The 19,364-nt window shown below is 48.2% G+C and overlaps 1 protein-coding gene across 4 annotated transcripts in view; it reads right to left on the reverse strand.

Annotated features, from left to right (window-relative positions):
• otud7a (OTU deubiquitinase 7A) overlaps positions 1–19,364 on the reverse strand; it is a 63,706-nt gene that overhangs the window by 14,423 nt on the left and 29,919 nt on the right. For 3 of the 4 annotated variants that reach the window (XR_007381965.1, XR_007381964.1, XM_048972895.1), the window contains exons 3-6: positions 11,083–11,236; positions 1,317–1,484; positions 863–1,081; positions 382–483 (exon numbers count right to left, since the gene is read on the reverse strand). Coding sequence is in view for 2 of the 4 variants with exons in the window: in XM_048972895.1 (XP_048828852.1) it covers positions 382–483; positions 863–1,081; positions 1,317–1,484; positions 11,083–11,167 (574 nt within the window). In the remaining 2 variants the exon portion in view is untranslated. Of the gene's footprint in view, positions 1–381; positions 484–862; positions 1,082–1,316; positions 1,485–2,713; positions 2,803–11,082; positions 11,237–19,364 lie in introns of those variants that run through there. The other variant, XM_048972896.1, reaches the window with a different exon arrangement.

Below are 19,364 nucleotides of genomic sequence, written 5' to 3' on the forward strand. Positions count from 1 at the left end.
ATTCCAGTGTATTAACTTCTGAGAATTATCTTTTTACAGTGCTTACACTAATGTACTTTGATTTCAAAAGCACAAGATCTTCAGACAGGGTCGAAACCCCAGTGGGGAATCGCCAAGCCATAGTCCACATTGTGTATAAGTGTCACTGTAGTATGTTCACTTCCGAGAGCCGTCTGTAACTTTACCTCACCTCTGCACGCTCCAAGAGACCTACCTCCAGTTTATAGAGCTAAACCGACTGTCAAACAAACACTGCCAGTTTTACTGTGCTTTCACAGAGGGGTTCAGCATAACAGTTCTATATCCAGCAGATTTAAAGGAGTTTTACGTAGGCGCTGGAAGGGGGTTTATGTAAGGATCCAGCCCTGGGCGCAGACTCACCCAGAGAGGCCGCGTGTAACAGGCAGTTGCCGTCTCCAGTTGTGGCCAGTGGCAGAAGACGCTTGCAGCTGGTGCACATGCTGGACCACCAGTTGAGACGTCCTGCAGAAGCAGGTGGACCATAAGACAGAAGTGGCCTGGTTCAGTCACCACGTCATGGGCAGAGTGAAGATAACGACAGACAGAGCTTGGAAAGGCATAAGAAGGTACTGATCATTTCTCGGTACCGGCCCAGGAGTAAACCGGGAACAGCAGGTTAGACTGTGTGATCCATCTTACATTGTGCTGAATCCCTATTAGCATTCGTCACAGACCAGCCTTGATTCTTTGACTGCATGTTTTCTACTTGGAAAATAATCTCAATCAGACCAGTTGATACGTATTTACTGTAATAAGAGAGCATTTTCACGACCCCCCCAATGGCATTTGTCTGACAGCCACAGGGTGCCCATGACGGCAGGCTGAGACACGGCTCTCTTACCTGCCTGCTCCAGGGCTACCATGGTGGACTGTTCTATCAGGTCGCGCTCGATGAAGTTCCTGAAGTCCTCACTGTACACGCTGAGGTCAGGCAGCTGGAACGTGTAGATGGGCATCTCCAGGGGCAGCTGCTCGTTTGGGCAGTCGCCGGCCACGTGGGACCGCGCCAGCGACACAATGGCCGAACTGGCGTGAGAGATGCCCCGTGACAGTCGCTTCTCTGGAAGGGGGAAGAGCGAGGCCGGCGGACTTTAACTGGAAAGAAGTCATGCTGGTTTTTTGCTGTAATTCCTTAATTTGATTACTAATTACTGGACTAATTGGCTGAAGAGTCCTCAGACTAGGATTTGAACAGCTGACCTAAAGGTTACCCCAAAAACCTGCATCCACACCAGCCCTTTGCGGATAAGATTGGCTGCGCTACACGTGTTCTCAGTATACTGTTATAGACCTACCTTGAGCACCATCGTCCTGCCTCTGTAGAAAGGGCCGGAGCTGAGGCGAATCCTGCTCCTGGGCCTTGAAGTATCGACCCTCATTGAAGACCTCTGGCAAATTGGCAGTGTGGACCTGGCGAAGCTGCTCATAGTCACTAAGCGCAGCGCACAAGTCCCAGTTTTTACCTGAACACAGAAAAATCCTCAACTGTACTTGGACACCATTTTTACATGGACACAGTCATGTTCCAGATCTTATCTTTTTAGTCCCAATGTTTTGGGGGTGGGACATGACTAAGTCACAGTTTTTATCTGGAGATTGACACATCCAGGGTACAGACAGGGTACAGACTAGTTTTTACCTGGCTATAATCAAGTCCTAGTTTCTACCTGAACTCAATCACACCCCAAACTCATATTTGAACATAGACAGATACATGTCACAGTTTTTAATTGGCTACAGACACATTCTTGTATTTATCTGTGCACAATCAGGTCCAGGTTTTCACCTGGAAATTGACAAACCCCAGATTTTACCTTGTCGAAAATAAAATCTAATTCTTACGCAAACACAAGTCGGCCTGCACATGAGCAGGTGAAAGACCCATTTTCCCCACACACAAACTGCCTTTTTTCACAGACAGGTGTCAATGTTGCATTTAATGTAACACCAGTTACTACATGCTTAAAAACCAGTTACTATTGACAATAATCCTCAAAGCACCAACAACCGTTCGATCTCCTATCCCAGTCGTTCAGTACATTCAGAAAATTGCAACTGATCACTTTAATAAAGAAGGAGAATCCATCTTCTGTATTTCCACGATTGAAAAAGAACAATAATTGAAAATCATATCAAATCTCAATCATGGGAAAAAAATATCAAAAATTGCTGTTAGACTGACCTGATTCTTTGTTCATGTTAGTTTTACTTACATAAAAATGTTCTGAGGGCAGAACGAAAAATTATTGGTTCAGAGAGATAATCAATAAAATTGTAGAGTTGGTGGGACTAACCAATCAGATGTCTTAGCCCAACCCCCTCCAGTCGTTTGGACCCACCACTTCTACAATATGATTGGTTATCTTTTGAACTAATAATTTTTAGTTTGTTCATGTGGAGCTGGCATGTTATCCCCATCTCATTTGGGTCTCTTCCTGTAGTCCAAAGGCATGCTGTTACGTTATCCAGTGTCATGAAATTCCATGTGTGTGCCCTGTCATGACCCTGATCAGTCTGGAAGAGTGATGAATGTTTATAAGGAAGTAAAATGACACTTCATTGCGGTGGTTTCAGTGGAAAATATGTATGGCCATGGTAGGACGAACAGTCCCCCAGTAACAGGTGCTTCTCGATCCTAACAGCATCAGAAAGTAACCCAAATTTTACCCCATCGTGTGTAAGTACCCATTACCGGTCTTGTAGAGAAGCTCTCATCCAGAGTGATGTGACAAGCTTAGGGATGCTGGATGGAAAATCCGAGAACAGCAGGACTCGTACAGCCTGTTCATCAAAAACCCAAAACAGTGTGTGAGCAGCTGGGATTTTGAAAGGCTGAATTTTTCAATGCCAGAAAAATACTGTTTGTTATTAATAACAACCAGCGGCCATCGATCAATGCATGGATAATAAAGCCAAAAGAAAAACGTTTTATTAGCTTCGCGCTGTTAATTTACGATTGTGGGAAATGTAATTACGATCCACTGGTTAACTGCTTAGTTAATGGTTTCTAGGCAACCAAGTAAATCAATTGTTAACTAATTAATCTGAATATCTGTACTGTGGTTCGCATTATGGATCCCTTGGCATTGTAAGTTTACAGGCTGTAATTTCGTTCAATTAACATTAACTGTGCACAGTATGTCGTCAGGCTGCCCCAAGGCCTACCGATGTTTAGCACTTCAATGCAGCGGCGGTTATAGCACATGTGGAGCCCTAGGCAAGTTTCTCTGCTGGCGTAGGGGGAACTGCCAGCTCCTCACCGATCTACTCACACCCACAGATGTTTGTCAGATAAGGCTAAGAGAAAGGAGCCGTATCATACAGAGATGCAACAACACCGCAGCATGTTGGCAAATTCATAAAACCGTTATCCAGGGAGGGTGTAATTAGTTGAATGAATATTACTCAATGTTCGGCACAAGCCAAAAAGTTCCACACCCCCATTCACACCGGCCGCCTCCGCCTGGTAAAGCCGCCTCCGCTTAAGCTTGAGCAGGAAGTTACCCAGTTCGACAAAATCCTTGAAATTCAGGCGGCAAAATGATGCAGCGACCCATTCCGTCAGAGGGCTGTGTGTGAGCCCACCTGGGTGTCCCAGGAGATATCCGAAGGATGCGTGCGAATCGCCAGGACCCCGCGGTGGGGGTCGCCTGACCTGCACCGCACGTAGGAACTAATATATTACGCAGCGCTTGTATTTTTCCTGCTTGGCCAATGACTTGCATTGCATTTTTTTTTTATGTATTATATATTATATATTTATATATTATGCTACTAGTATGTGCTCTGATAAAGACCTCACCATTACGTCTATGTTATAATTGTCAGGATTGGTGTCCATCTGACCTTGCCCTATGTGTCTTGTCCCCATTTAGCCAGCAGGTGTCGCTGGCCATCCTGTTCCCTCCTCTGTCTTGTTACTTGCTACCACACGTAGAAATTACCACAAGTTTAAGATGTGTAAGATGTTACTGTGTGTTTGTAGCTGCTGTTGTTTTCTAGTCTTCCTGACTGTTTGCTCTGTTCCCCTAGTTAGGTTACTTTGTGGCTATTTTTAGTTATTCTTATTTTTCCTTGTTTTGTTCTTGAACCCTCATGGTCCCTTTATTTCTCATTTTCCTCTTTTGTGTCCTGTTTTGTTTTTATTTTACCGTAACAATAATTGGTTGTATGAGTTCAATAGCTCAGTCCACAGTTAAGCCGTCTGAACAAATCTGTATTCAGCCAAATTAGATTTGCAGTTAATTTATTTTAAATGTTAACGTGTGTAATCATTAGCCCTCTGTTACAGACTTATAAATCTGTTCTTTATTTCTTTCTCCTTTTCTCGGTCTCCTTCCTGCAGCGTGTTTTCACTCCTCCTCTGCCTCCCCACCCCCACCTCCCATCCCACGGCTCCCGCAGCTCAAATCATAAATCACAGTCAGCGACATGGTCAATGCGAGGATTTATAGACTAATCAAGATAATAACAAAGGAAACAGGAGAAGAAAAAAAATGATTATAATAATATCTAATAGGTTAGACTCTTTACTTGGCCGAAACAAATGCTGTTGGGTAAAATTTGTTTTCAGTATGAATATTAATACCACTTGATACAAATGACAAAAGGATCGTTCAAAGAAAGATTAATAAACAACATTCATGGAAATGTGAAGAGGATAGTTCTTATAACTGATTGCCTGCTTTCACATTGCCTCTGCAGTCGTATTTTGATTGACCATTTTGAACACAAAGATACTGTATAAGATATACAGCTCAGTTGGTAGCATTGTTGGCTCATAGCTCTAGAACTGGGGTTTGAATCCCACTCCCTTTCCATATCTGTGGGCTTTGCAGGCTCAACCTACGTTATGCACATTTCCTCTGCACACTTCAACTTCCCTACTGTCCAAAAATGTGCTGTTACTGCACTAGTGTCTCTAAATTCCCATATTGCGCAATTGTGAGTGTTTGTGCTCTATAATAACCCTATGCCAGGTGTACCCTTGTCATGCACCTTATGCTGCCTGGGACAGGCTCCAGGCCCCCCTGTACTGGATAAAAGGTAGGTGGATGCCGGTAAAAGGGCTTATGGTAATGCTCTGAATCAACATTAGATGGCAGTGGTTTCCACAACCCACATTTATAGAAGGAATCCGCCATAAGTCTACAGACTAGACACACTAGTATTAGAATACATTACTACTGACAGGATTGCATAAAGATTTGCAGTCATATTTCACATAAACATTTTAACATTCAGGGGCGGCATGGTGGTGCAGTGGTTAGCACTGTTGCCTCACACCTCTGGGACCTGGGTTCGAGTCTCCGCCTGGGTTATATGTGTGTGGAGTTTGCATGTTCTCCCCATGTCATCGTGGGGTTTCCTCCGGGTACTCCGGTTTCCCCCCACAGTCCAAAAACATGCTGAGGCTAATTGTAGTCGCTAAATTGCCCGTAGGTGTGTATGTATGAGTGAATGGTGTGTGAGTGTGCCCTGTGATGGGCTGGCCCCCCCATCCAGGGCTGTTCCCTGCCTCGTGCCCATTGCTTCCGGGATAGGCTCCGGACCCCCCGCAACCCAGTAGATTAAGCGGTTTGGAAAATGGATGGATGGATGGATTTTAACATTCATAGGTATAATATAATGTAATATAAACTTCTAATTGTGACTTCGTGGTTCAGCATGACTCTATACTGGATACCCCAAATGGAACATGGAAAATGGATTGATGGATGAAAAATGAATCAAAAACAAAACACCCATCCTCTCATAAAGACACAAAATGGCTAATCTTCCTCTCCTCCCCCTGACATTTACAATATGTTCCTTCTGACTATCACCTGTATCTACTTCCAAGGCTGAGCTAGTCCATATTCCAGCCTGCACCTCACTCCCTCGTCGCTTTGACCGACGCGGCTGTGACGTCACCACATACCCGGCATGACTCTCCACGGCGGCCTAGACGAACGTCACCCTCTCCAGGCCACTAAATGTCCTACCCCGTGACATCAGAAGGACTGGCCCATATTCCATGACTCTCTTTATCTCCTTGTCTAGCCTAGCTGACCATGAAACCAGTCCGTCGTACTTCACTAGCCAACTGCACGCACGGCTTTTGTCCTTCCGAAATACCCAAACGCCGCCCGTCCTGACTTCCCTCAGTAGCTTTGTTGCTGGTCTATAACGGCTGTAGGTATGTGGCATCATACCTACAGGACCTCGGAACATAAACATGCTCCCCACAGTTCTTTAGTGACCCATTGGAGGCGGAGCCTCCCCTGTGTTAGACCCTCCTGTTCAGTGAGACAGAGCTCAAGACTCGCATCTTGAACCGAATTTCAGCCCTGAGTTCCCGAAGGCGTGCTGAACGCATTTCACTGACAGGTAGTTCCCTTTAATTTCATGCTCGGTTAGGTTTGATTCACTCACTGTTAGTGCCAGCTAATAACTGTTTTCTGCTTCTGTATTTTAGGATATATGAAAGCACACAGTCTTAATTATTTTCATACTGCATGAAATTTCATCGAACTTTATTGACTTTAAGCTACGACTGAGGGGCAAATCCTAATAGCCTTGCAATACCACTCTACCTAACCAGGTTCACTTCAATGCTTTTTTAAAAACGTGTACATGCAGTGCATGTTATTACCGTGATATTCACTTATATTTAGACGAGCAGCCCAATTAGCACAACACAGTGTTGATAATGCCCTTATGAAAATGGACAGAAACTCGTACAGCGACTCATACTGCTCTCATCTTCACTGATAGCAGAACCCCTGTACGTACTGCACTGTACCCCAGTTTGCCAGCTTAACACATGCTACAGCAACCACAACTGTGACAAGGGCAGATATTCCGAGAAACAATGTAGCCGTCCTCATGCTAATGAGCCAATTAAGCTGAAAGGTAGAGCAGTAAAAAGAAAAAACCTGTCAGTGCCTTGGTCAAATATTGGCAGCAGTAACCTGTCTGATTAACTCGAATGTGAACCGCAGTGACTGTCTGCTCCACCGACCATTCGCAGTATGACTGATACTTAAACACCTGTCTTTCACTTAGACTCTGAATGGGCGCCCTTGCAACACCCTGTATTGTTGTCAAAGTCCACTTATCTTGTTTTGTATTGCAGCAGTGAGTGAAAATTACTGGGAGAGAACACTGTAATCAACAATAAAGTAATACAGTAACTATTATAATGTAAGTTACCATTGGACACTTGAAGTTTGACTATTAGCTTTTGGGGTCCGTCCTGGGTGGGATATTAGTGCATGAGAGGGCACAGGGCTGGGGTCCACCCTGGGTGGGATGTAAGTGCATGAGAGGGCACAGGGGTGGGGTCCACCCTGGGTGGGATGCCAGTGTATGAGAGGGCACAGGGCTGGGGGTCCACCCTGGGTGGGATGCCAGTGCATGAGAGGGCACAGGGCTGGGGGTCCACCCTGGGTGGGATGCCAGTGTATGAGAGGGCACAGGGCTGGGGTGGGATGCCAGTGTATGAGAGGGCACAGGGCTGGGGGTCCACCCTGGGTGGGATGCCAATGTATGAGAGGGCACAGGGCTGGGGGTCCACCCTGGGTGGGATGCCAGTGTGTGAGAGGGCACAGGGCTGGGGGTCCACCCTGGGTGGGATGCCAGTGTGTGAGAGGGCACAGGGCTGGGGGTCCACCCTGGGTGGGATGCCAGTGTATGAGAGGGCACAGGGCGGTGGGTCCACCCTGGGTGGGATGCCAGTGTATGAGAGGGCACAGGGCTGGGGGTCCACCCTGGGTGGGATGCCAGTGTATGAGAGGGCACAGGGCTGGGGGTCCATCCTGGGTGGGATGCCAGTGCATGAGAGGGCACAGGGCTGGGGGTCCACCCTGGGTGGGATGCCAGTGTGTGAGAGGGCACAGGGCTGGGGGTCCACCCTGGGTGGGATGCCAGTGTGTGAGAGGGCACAGGGCTGGGGGTCCACCCTGGGTGGGATGCCAGTGTGTGAGAGGGCACAGGGCTGGGGGTCCACCCTGGGTGGGATGCCAGTGTATGAGAGGGCACAGGGCTGGGGTCCACCCTGGGTGGGATGCCAGTGTATGAGAGGGCACAGGGCTGGGGGTCCACCCTGGGTGGGATGCCAGTGTATGAGAGGGCACATACACACTCTAAAGCAATGTTTCCCAATCTGGTCCTCGGGGTAGCTGGAAGGACCATAAGTAACACTTTGCTTGAGGAGACACAAATAATGTAGTACTATGCTATTACTTATGTATCAATTAACTGCAAACAAAGTGCTAGTTACAAACTGTTTATTTGTAAGACATGTTTGTTCATCATTAATGAATTGCCACACATCTTTTATCTCAAGGAAGTACTATATTTGTTACTTGTTATATTTATTAACTATCTGTTAATTCTGTAAGCCTTTGTGAGCTACTGAAGGAAGAACTAAGGAACAAGTAATGAATAACAGAAGTGAAATACTGATGTCATAATTGTTCATCATTAATGAATCTTAATCAGTGACTATATTTCTTCATGATTTGTACTTCAGTAGTAACTGAGTTTTCACTTAATATCTGTATCCCGTTAAGCAATGTGTTACTGGACCGTCTGTGTGACACTGAGATCCGGGTTAGGAAACATTGCTGTACAGCATTTCAGACACCAGAACCGCATGTCTGTGGGAGGAATGGAGATCCCAGGGGAAGCCTCACTCAACGCAGTGAGAATGTGCACAGAGCACCGGCCAGAGTCGAGCCCCCAATGCTGAAGGTGGAAGGCAGCCGGGCTGGCCGCTGGCCCTCAATGCTGACCATTAAGTGACCGCATTCAGAGCTACTGCTTAAATTTAAATACGTAGTATTTAAAAAAAAATTATTAGAGGTACTTCAGTTTCCCCCCACAGTCCAAAAACATGCTGAGGTTAATTGGAGTTACCATACTGCCCGAAGGTTTGCGTGTGTGAGTGACTAGTGTGTAAGTGTGTGAATGACTGGTGTGTGAGTGTGCCCTGCGATGGGTTGACGCCCCATTCTGGGTTGTTCCCTGCCTTGTGCCCATAGCTTCCGGGATCGGCTCCGGACGCCACGACCCTAAACAGGATAAGCAGCTATGGAAAATTGATATATGTACTGTATGAATGGATGGATGGATGGACGGATTACAGAGGCATAACATATATGTTGTGAACAAAACAAAATGTCCAGTCTGTAAAATGCTGCAGACTCATGCTAATTAAAAGCATAATATACATCTGAAGAAATCAAAAAATGGTAATTTATCAGTTCTGGATATTTTAGACGTCCCTGGACTGATTTCCAGTCCTCCAGGTAGCCCTAAGCAGAACAGACACTTGGCAGAAGGATGGATGGATTAATGGACTGATAAACGGAGTGGCAGCTTAGAAGTTCCTGCGACCAGCACTCCAGATAATCATCTTACGGCTGGCAACCTCAGCGCGCTGTTCATACCCCCAGCCGAGCAGCAGGATGAGATCATCCCAGCAGAGCGCTGTGGGCTGGAGCAGGACGGCTGATATGCGCCGCCGAGCCGCGAACGTCTTACATCTCAGTGACTTCTGACACATTTCCTGTCCTTTACCAGTTTTGCTGTTACCAGAAGCTGGCTGTATATAATTAAAATGTTTATCTCAAAATTTGGGAGGGTAACTAAATCACGTCACTGCAGGTTAAAGCACGCGACCGACATTATTATCGACAGGCCATATTGTTGGAAACGCACCAAGTAACAGAGCACAAAGGGAACTGTTGTGATCTTAAACAAAACAACTGGGGTTCGGCTTGTCTCTAAAGAGAACATGGAGACAATACTCCATGACTGTATGGATAATTATGAATACTTTTAGCTACAAAAGAAAATGACACTAATTCCTTATTCATAAAAAAACAGCTTGCTGTGCGACTGTGCTTACATTCCCATGCTTCCCCAAATAATGGATCCCCTTTCCTCTGCAGTAGCTGCATAGCTGTGGCATACTTGAGAATTATTTTCCATAGCTGTGAATCAATGCAGCACTATGCAGCATCAAAAAGGTAGAATGTCATTTTCTCTCAACATCCCTAGAGGGCAGCAGATCTCACCAGCCATGTGCCAGCAATGAAATGGAGAAAAAAAAATCAAATATGATACTGTCACACATTTATCAATTGTGGCTGGCTCCAGGGCTGGGGGCTTCAAGTCCTACTTCTTCTCTAAGTGTGTGCAGTTTATCTGTTCTCCGTGTCTAATTTGAATTACATCCTGCATGCAGTTAGGTTACCTGGTAACCATCGTGCATGATTGGCATCACATCCAGGCTGCACCCAAACTTTATGCTCTGTGCTACATAGGATTGGTTTCCATCCTACACCCCCCACCCCACCCCCCCTCCCCATGACCCAGCCGATGGTCACAGATCGATGGACGGCTTTTACTTTAAACAACCTAAGGAGCTTATTTCACATCCTTACATAGATCCATTACCCCTGATTCTCTTTAGGTGAAATTCCTTGTGTAAATCTCCTCCCTTCACCCCAAAGTCTATGTCCTGTATCATTATGGTGATGCTTCATCATTGATCCTTCAACATAAAAAGAGATTACAGTAGAATGGCAATTTCTAGAACAGTCTGTTTCTCACTTTTTCACTAAAAGATGTACAGATTACACAGGTCATGCAAGAATCTTACTCGACTTGTTACTCCACTTTGAATATGTATCGTAATTAATCTGGTAATAGTTTATTATGTCCCATCAAGTATAGTATTATACTATTATTTATGTATTAATTAATCACAAACAAAAGTCTTAGTTAATACTGATCTCATTTTAATCCATCATTAATGAATAGTGACACACATTATATCGCAGTTACTATAGTATATAGAAGAGAGTGGTGATGCAGTAGCTGAGGAGAGGTGACCCAGCGCTGACACTGAGCTACGGCAGCGAGACAGCAGTTTTACATTGATCAAACTCGGCTCCACGATCAGCGACTCACAACACGTGCAGCAGAAGGTTCTCCTGCCGCCCACGACCGAGCGGGAGTCAGGCCCAACCCACACTGCTGAGCACAGGAACCCGAGGGGTCTGCTCCTACCTTCCAGCAGGTCTCTGGCCAGGCCCGGTTCTGCTCCTGTGGACCGAACAAAGTCCGACAGGACAGCGTCCATATCCAGGGTCATGAGATCATGTGGATGCGCTGCCCAGACCGCAGCGGAAGCCTCTGTGGTAGCCAGGCTTTACAGGCTCATCTGTAGACAGACGCAGGACGAGGGAGGAGTCAGTGCTGGGCACGTAAGGAGCAGAGCGTACAGGACTAGAAACACACGCGAAAAAGCTGAAGCTAAGGCATAACAAGCAGTAAGTCATCATGCAGTACGAATCAACAAGAAGGAAAAATCACCCATTCCTAGCAAAGCATGTCCTGTTACGGGGAAAGGGGACTCTGGAGACTCGGAGATTTATTAAGGGAATAAGGGAAAACGACACCAAAGGGGGTCGATTGCAAGGCAGCCGTCCACAGGTATTCCCCAGGCAGGCCGGAGGTGGCAGTCACTCCGGGGCAGGCATCCACCTGCAGAAGGCGCACAGCCAGCAGCCAGCTGCCCTGTTCCTTCTCCATGGCTTCTTCCCAGCTTGGGCTTTAAGTCCAGCAAGGACAGACTGTCCCACCACCTGGGAGGGCCAATCATAGTTTGCCAGGCCAGAAGTGTCCCACTGACACTTCATGAGGCCAGAAACCCAGGTTACTAATGGCCTGCATCATGCTGATTGCCCCCCTTTCGGTGACCACCCCCCTCCCCTTGCCCCCACACTACCCACCCCACCACACTGAGGCCAGCTTGGAGCTTAATCCTGGTCTATATTCAGCTTGGAGACTGGCACAGAGGGCCTGGCAGCTTAATCCTGGCTGGCATTTAGCTTGGAGACTGGCACAGAGGGGCTGGAAGAATAATCCTGGCTGGCATTTAGTTTGGAGACTGGCACAGAGGGGCTGGAAGAATAATCCTGGCTGGCATTTAGTTTGGAGACTGGCACAGAGGGGCTGGCAGCTTAATCCTGGCTGACATTTAGCTTGGAGACTGGCACAGAGGGGCTGGCAGCTTAATCCTGGCTGGCATTTAGCTTGGAGACTGGCACAGAGGGGCTGGAAGAATAATCCTGGCTGGCATTTAGCTTGGAGACTGGCACAGAGGGGCTGGCAGCTTAATCCTGGCTGGCATTTAGTTTGGAGACTGGCACAGAGGGGCTGGCAGCTTAATCCTGGCTGGCATTTAGTTTGGAGACTGGCACAGAGGGGCTGGAAGAATAATCCTGGTTGGCATTTAGCTTGGAGACTGGCACAGAGGGGCTGGCAGCTTAATCCTGGCTGGCATTTAGCTTAGAGACTGGCACAGAGGGGCTGGAAGAATAATCCTGGCTGGCATTTAGCTTGGAGACTGGCACAGAGGGGCTGGCAGCTTAATCCTGGCTGGCATTTATTTTGGAGACTGGCACAGAGGGGCTGGCAGCTTAATCCTGGCTGGCATTTAGCTTGGAGACTGGCACAGAGGGGCTGGAAGAATAATCCTGGCTGGCATTTAGTTTGGAGACTGGCACAGAGGGGCTGGAAGAATAATCCTGGCTGGCATTTAGTTTGGAGACTGGCACAGAGGGGCTGGCAGCTTAATCCTGGCTGGCATTTAGCTTGGAGACTGGCACAGAGGGGCTGGAAGAATAATCCTGGCTGGCATTTAGTTTGGAGACTGGCACAGAGGGGCTGGCAGCTTAATCCTGGCTGGCATTTAGTTTGGAGACTGGCACAGAGGGGCTGGAAGAATAATCCTGGCTGGCATTTAGTTTGGAGACTGGCACAGAGGGGCTGGCAGCTTAATCCTGGCTGGCATTTAGTTTGGAGACTGGCACAGAGGGGCTGGAAGAATAATCCTGGCTGGCATTTAGCTTGGAGACTGGCACAGAGGGGCTGGCAGCTTAATCCTGGCTGGCATTTAGCTTAGAGACTGGCACAGAGGGGCTGGAAGAATAATCCTGGCTGGCATTTAGCTTGGAGACTGGCACAGAGGGGCTGGCAGCTTAATCCTGGCTGGCATTTAGCTTGGAGACTGGCACAGAGGGGCTGGCAGCTTAATCCTGGCTGGCATTTAGTTTGGAGACTGGCACAGAGGGGCTGGCAGCTTAATCCTGGCTGGCATTTAGTTTGGAGACTGGCACAGAGGGGCTGGCAGCTTAATCCTGGCTGGCATTCAGTTTAGAGACTGGCACAGAGGGGATGGCAGCTTAATCCTGGCTGGCATTCAGTTTAGAGACTGGCCCAGAGGACAAGGGTGCAGACCAACACCCCTCGAGGGGCAAGATTTATTAATGGAGTGATGATAATTACCCCTTTCTGGTGCTCTGCAGCTATCCAGCAGGACCACCGCGTCACAATCAGAAATCAATAAAAAGTGACAGACAGCAGCCCCAGGATGCTCTAGCATATCTGCATGACGTTTCATGCAGCCTGCAGACAGCATCCCCATCTGCAACGAGCAGAGATGAAGCTGTATGAGGCCAGCAAGACGTCCTTCAGACACCTGCTCGCCAAGAAGCAGCAGCAGCTGCTAGAACATGCACCATATATCCATGGGGAGGCGCTGTTCCAGTATCCCAGCAGCGCCCTTCTGTGCCGTCCGAAGTGAGGACATCTGTGCTTTACACGATTTCCTATGGGGGGGGGGGGGGGGGCAGGGGTTAAGGAGCTGATTGTCCATTAAGAGAGGTGAAATGCATCCTGGGAGTGAAGAGGACTCAGCCCTCTGTCTGGGATGACTAATAATCCCAGCAACTGCGGGAGAGGAATTAGTCACTTCCCGTGGCTGGGACAGCTACGTCTACCAGAGCTGGATGGCGCTGATCTCGGCCCACTGGCGTCACGCCACTTACTGACCAGCCTACTGACCACCCTACTGACCAGCCTACTGACCAGCTCCCTGCCTGCAAGGCAGCTGCACGTGCGCAGAATGGCTCCGGGGGGTGCCTTGCGAATATCATTTTGCATTGCGAACAGCAGGGATACACACTCCTCCTTGTATTGAGGACTAGATAGTGTGACAATTAAGACTTACGTAATTGGTTTGTCTTTGGTAATTATAGTTTTTCTTGAATACAATCTTACTGAGAGTTTTAAAGGTAAGAGTACCTTTGGTCAGAAATCGTGAACAGGCACATGAGGGTGGAAAAGGGACAAAATAGGCTGGGAGACCAAGATGGCTTCTACCATTAGGCATGACCACAATGTCTGTACAAGTCCTGGCTGAGAGCGAAACAGGAAAGACTTTTATTTTGGGTGAATTAAGCAGTTTGCTGCTTTCACGTCCTCCCCCTTTCCCACGGGGAGTTTCGGGCCGACAGCTTTGGACAGCAAAGTTAACCATATGCAGCACGGCTTTGTATCCATATGGCCACATATTATAGTATTTTAATAATATAGAATTAATGCATCTTCGCCAAGACGTGAAACATGGAAAGCAGGTCTTTTTAAAGTGGGAGAGGCCCGGTGTACTCAGGAGGAAGCCAGACACACGAACCACACACAGACGGAGCTGGGGATGGATACCCACACACCGAGCACGCATATACCCGCACACCTAGCACACGGATACCTGCACACCTAGCACGCATATACCCGCACACCGAGCACGCATTTACCCGCACACCTAGCACACGGATACCTGCACACCTAGCACGCAGATACCCGCACACCTAGCACACAGATACCCGCACACCTAGCACGCAGATACCCGCACACCTAGCACGCAGATACCCGCACACCTAGCACGCGGATATCCGCACACCTAGCACACAGATACCCGCACACCTAGCACACAGATACCCGCACACCTAGCACGCAGATACCCGCACACCTAGCACGCAGATACCCACACACCTAGCACACAGATACCCACACATCGAGCACACAGATACCCGCACACCTAGCACACAGATACCCACACACCGAGCACGCAGATACCCGCACACCTAGTACACAGATACCCACACACCTAGCACGCAGATACCCGCAAACCGAGTACACAGATACCCGCACACCTAGCACGCAGATACCCGCAAACCGAGCACACAGATACCCGCACACCTAGCACACAGATACCCACACACCGAGCACGCAGATACCCGCACACCTAGTACACAGATACCCACACACCTAGCATGCAGATACCCGCACACCTAGCACGCAGATACCCGCACACCGAGCACGCAACCACACCCGCTCATTGCACTACAACGACAGCTTGGTTCTCCATAAACAATCTATCAGTTTTCACACTTTGCCAGAATGTTCCTGCTTCTCAAATTACCTTTTATTACAACACTTCATTGTGTTAAATAAATGCTTGAACCTCCATTTCCATAAACCGAGGAATGATTTCATTCTGTATGCAACAGCGCATACTTAAACAAATGGCCACATTTCTTACCTCCCATTATGTCCAGACTGACATAAAACCCTGAGGTTTGTTCATTTCATTATGAATCTGAAATTGAAAACAGTGGATGGTTTCAGAGGAAACTGTTTCTGTCTCACTTCAGTACAGTAACAAAGTGTCTGTGTCCATTAATACATCCTTGGTATATTACATGTACTCTCACTGGCAAGGTGACCTGCAAGGGCAGCACTTCGAAGGAGTGAAGATATCTTAAATTCGAGAAGCTGAAGGAGACTTATCTCACCTGGGGTACCATCAGGAGATCTTCCTGATGTGACTTAACAAGGTTCATACACATAAGTCCAGTACAAAGAAGACAGACCCATCCACCCATCCATCCATCCATCCATCCACCCATCCATCCATCCATCCATCCATCCATTTTCTGAAACGATTATCGCAGGACACACTAAGGCGGCAGATGTTAGTGCAAAATATTTAAAATAGAATACAAACCTTCTTTTTATCTTAAGCTGTATTTCCCCTGCCTGTAGGATGAAAGCTGAGAGAAATGACTCACGCACACATTGTCCTAAGTCTATACGGGCTTTAATGTGCTAACTAAGGAATCTAAGTGGGCCTGACTGCAGCCTGACTCATTACTATGTATCTTAAACAGATTCGGTGTGTTGCATTAAAAGCGTGTTAATGCACCAGCAGGCCTCACTGCGGCAGCTGCTCGCGTGCTGGCTGGACCGCTGCTCCTTCTGCGTTCCTGAGGTTCTGCCGCCTCTGCGGTCTGCCGGCACCCTCACAACCACACCCTCACGGCCACACCCTCACAACCACATCCTCACGGCCACACCCTCACAACCACATCCTCACGGCCACATCCTCACGGCCACACCCTCACGGCCACACCCTCACACGCCACATCCTCACGGCCACACCCTCACAACCACATCCTCACGGCCACACCCTCACAACCACACCCTCACGGCCACATCCTCACGGCCACATCCTCACGGCCACACCCTCACGGCCACACCCTCACAACCACATCCTCACGGCCACACCCTCACAACCACACCCTCACGGCCACATCCTCACGGCCACACCCTCACACGCCACATCCTCACGGCCACACCCTCACACGCCACATCCTCACACGCCACATCCTCACGGCCACACCCTCACAACCACATCCTCACGGCCACACCCTCATGGCCACATCCTCACGGCCACACCCTCACGGCCACACCCTCACACGCCACATCCTCACGGCCACACCCTCACACGCCACATCCTCACACGCCACATCCTCTCGGCCACACCCTCACACGCCACACCCTCACGGCCACACCGTCATGGCCACACCCTCACAACCACATCCTCACGGCCACACCCTCACCCTCACGGCCACACCCTCACACGCCACACCCTCACACGCCACACCCTCACGGCCACATCCTCACGGCCACACCCTCACGGCCACATCCTCACGGCCACATCCCACAGTCAATGTCAGCCAAGTGTCACATCTGCAATGTGCATTCTGTCTTTACTGTTTCGACTGTAACAGCTACAGTTCGTATGGCTGCCCTGGGAATCTGGCAGCGAGTAAAGAAATGTTTAAGGTGAAAGAGTGGCAGTAACACTTAACTTAATGGGGCACAAATACTTAGTAATAACTAAGTTGCTACTGAAGTACAAATCATGTACAGGATGCCAGTCCATTGTAGGGCACACACACACATACACAAACACACACACACACACTAGTTGGTCTACCTATTTTAATGGGGACCGTCCATTAATTTCTATGGGAATAAACCTAATCCTAATCACGACACCCTTAACCCCCTACCCAGCCCTAACCTTAACCATAAGTAACCAACCAAAATATGTACTGACTAAGACTTGTGGCACTTTTACTTTTTCAGTTCAGAGATTTTTATAAAATTGAGATTATCCAAATGGGGACCTGAAGAAGTCCCCAAAAGTAAGGAAGTTTCAGGTTTTACTGCACTTTGGGGACATTTTGGTCACCAAATGTGATCTATACAAACCCACACACACACACACAAACCGGTACTCACATCTTTGTGTCCATTCATTTCTATGGGGAAAACTCTAATCCCAACATGACAACCTTAACCCCTACCTAGCCCTAACTTTAACCATAAGTAACCAGACTTTTGACATTTGTACTTTTTCTGATTGCATTCACAGATCTTTCTGGGGACCTGAAAAACGGTCCCCACGATGTCGAAATAAGTTTTTATCTCATTGTGGAGAACATTTGGTCCCCACAATGTAATATAACCCTAATCCACACACACACACACACACACACACACACACACACACACACACACACACACAAAAGCCAATTTCAAGAGGGCCAGTGTATATGATGGTGGATTAGCATTTCATCCTTCTATGTGCTGTGTTCGTATTCACTTTGGCAATAACAGTTTTGCCGACATAATAAGGAATTATAAGAACTACCTCCATACGATAAAAGTCACCTTCATCATCAGCTTACTGGCGAGATTTCACGTTGCTTATGCGCGTCATGAGTTGCACGTACGATGTTCGTTTTGTATAAACGCAGAACGCACTTGGCAGACCTCACGCCGCGGGTGGGTCTTTCGGCACGCTGGTGCGCCGCGTCTCCGTGTGTCGTCGACACCTGCTCGCGCCGTAAGCCGTAAAACTCTCCAAGCAACAGGGGCTTCTGCGACTGAGCTGCAATAAACAGACTTCCAACGTTTCTTTATGCTGTTTTCGATGAGCGCCAAGAGAGCACCTCCCAGGGTGCAGCCACATCCATTACCTCCCCTCAGGAAGAGGTCCTGCTTGACGGTGCGCAGGATGACAGCTATATAGGCCGGCTGTTACTCTGAGAAGCTAATGCTAACGCTGCTGTAATTAAGCTCACACCGCGAGCGCGTTCTGCTCCAGGGAGGCTATGCGTCGGACGCTATGCTAACGTCATTAAGGCGGGTAAAACCAGTGGACACGAGAATGTCACCATCCAGTAATAGAGAAATAAGTGAGCAGTGTGACAAAAGATTATAAAAGAAGAAAAGCATCATGGGTCACAAAGTGAGTTTGCTGTTCTGCAGGGTTTCTCAACTCCAGTCCTGGAGAGCTAGTCTGCAGCACGGATTTGTGGATTTCCCTGCTAAGACACACCTAGTAAACCTAATAATTAGCTTTTTAACATGTGTTCAAGCAGGGGAATCTGAAAACTGTGCTGCAGACTGACACTCCAGGACCAGAGTTGGGGATCCCACCCAGTGCTGTATGTGTTTCCTCCCAGTACTCTGGATTCCTCAAGTAGGTTAGGTGAACGGGCCGCGCTAAATAGCCCCTGGTGTGTGTCTGTGTGTGTTACGCTTCCTTGTACTTCCTGGGCTCGGCTCCAGCCGACGTTCCCAGATTCTGTCTCCTTTAGCTCCACAGAGTTCAGAAAAGGCAGCAAGCTGACAGTCCCCAGTCACAAGCCTCCGACACTCCCACACACAAATGGCAGACATGAGGAGCAGAATGAAGCACATGAAGAGCAGAATGAAGCACATGAGCAGCAGAATGAAGCACGTGAGCAGCAGAATGAAGCACATGAGCAGCAGAATGAAGCACATGATGAGCAGAATGAAGCACATGAGGAGCAGAATGAAGCACATGAGCTGCAGAATGAAGCACATGAGCTGCAGAATGAAGCACATGAGCAGCAGAATGAAGCACATGAGCTGCAGAATGAAGCACATGAGGAGCAGAATGAAGCACATGAGGAGCAGAATGAAGCACATGAGGAGCAGAATGAAGCACATGAGGAGCAGAATGAAGCACATGAGGAGCATGATGAAGCACATGAGCTACAGAATGAAGCACATGAGGAGCAGAATGACGCACGAGCTGCAGAATGAAGCACATGAGGAGCAGAATG

Source organism: Brienomyrus brachyistius, chromosome 13, assembly GCF_023856365.1.
Source record: "Brienomyrus brachyistius isolate T26 chromosome 13, BBRACH_0.4, whole genome shotgun sequence".
In the NCBI taxonomy this organism is placed as follows: Eukaryota; Metazoa; Chordata; class Actinopteri; order Osteoglossiformes; family Mormyridae; genus Brienomyrus; species Brienomyrus brachyistius.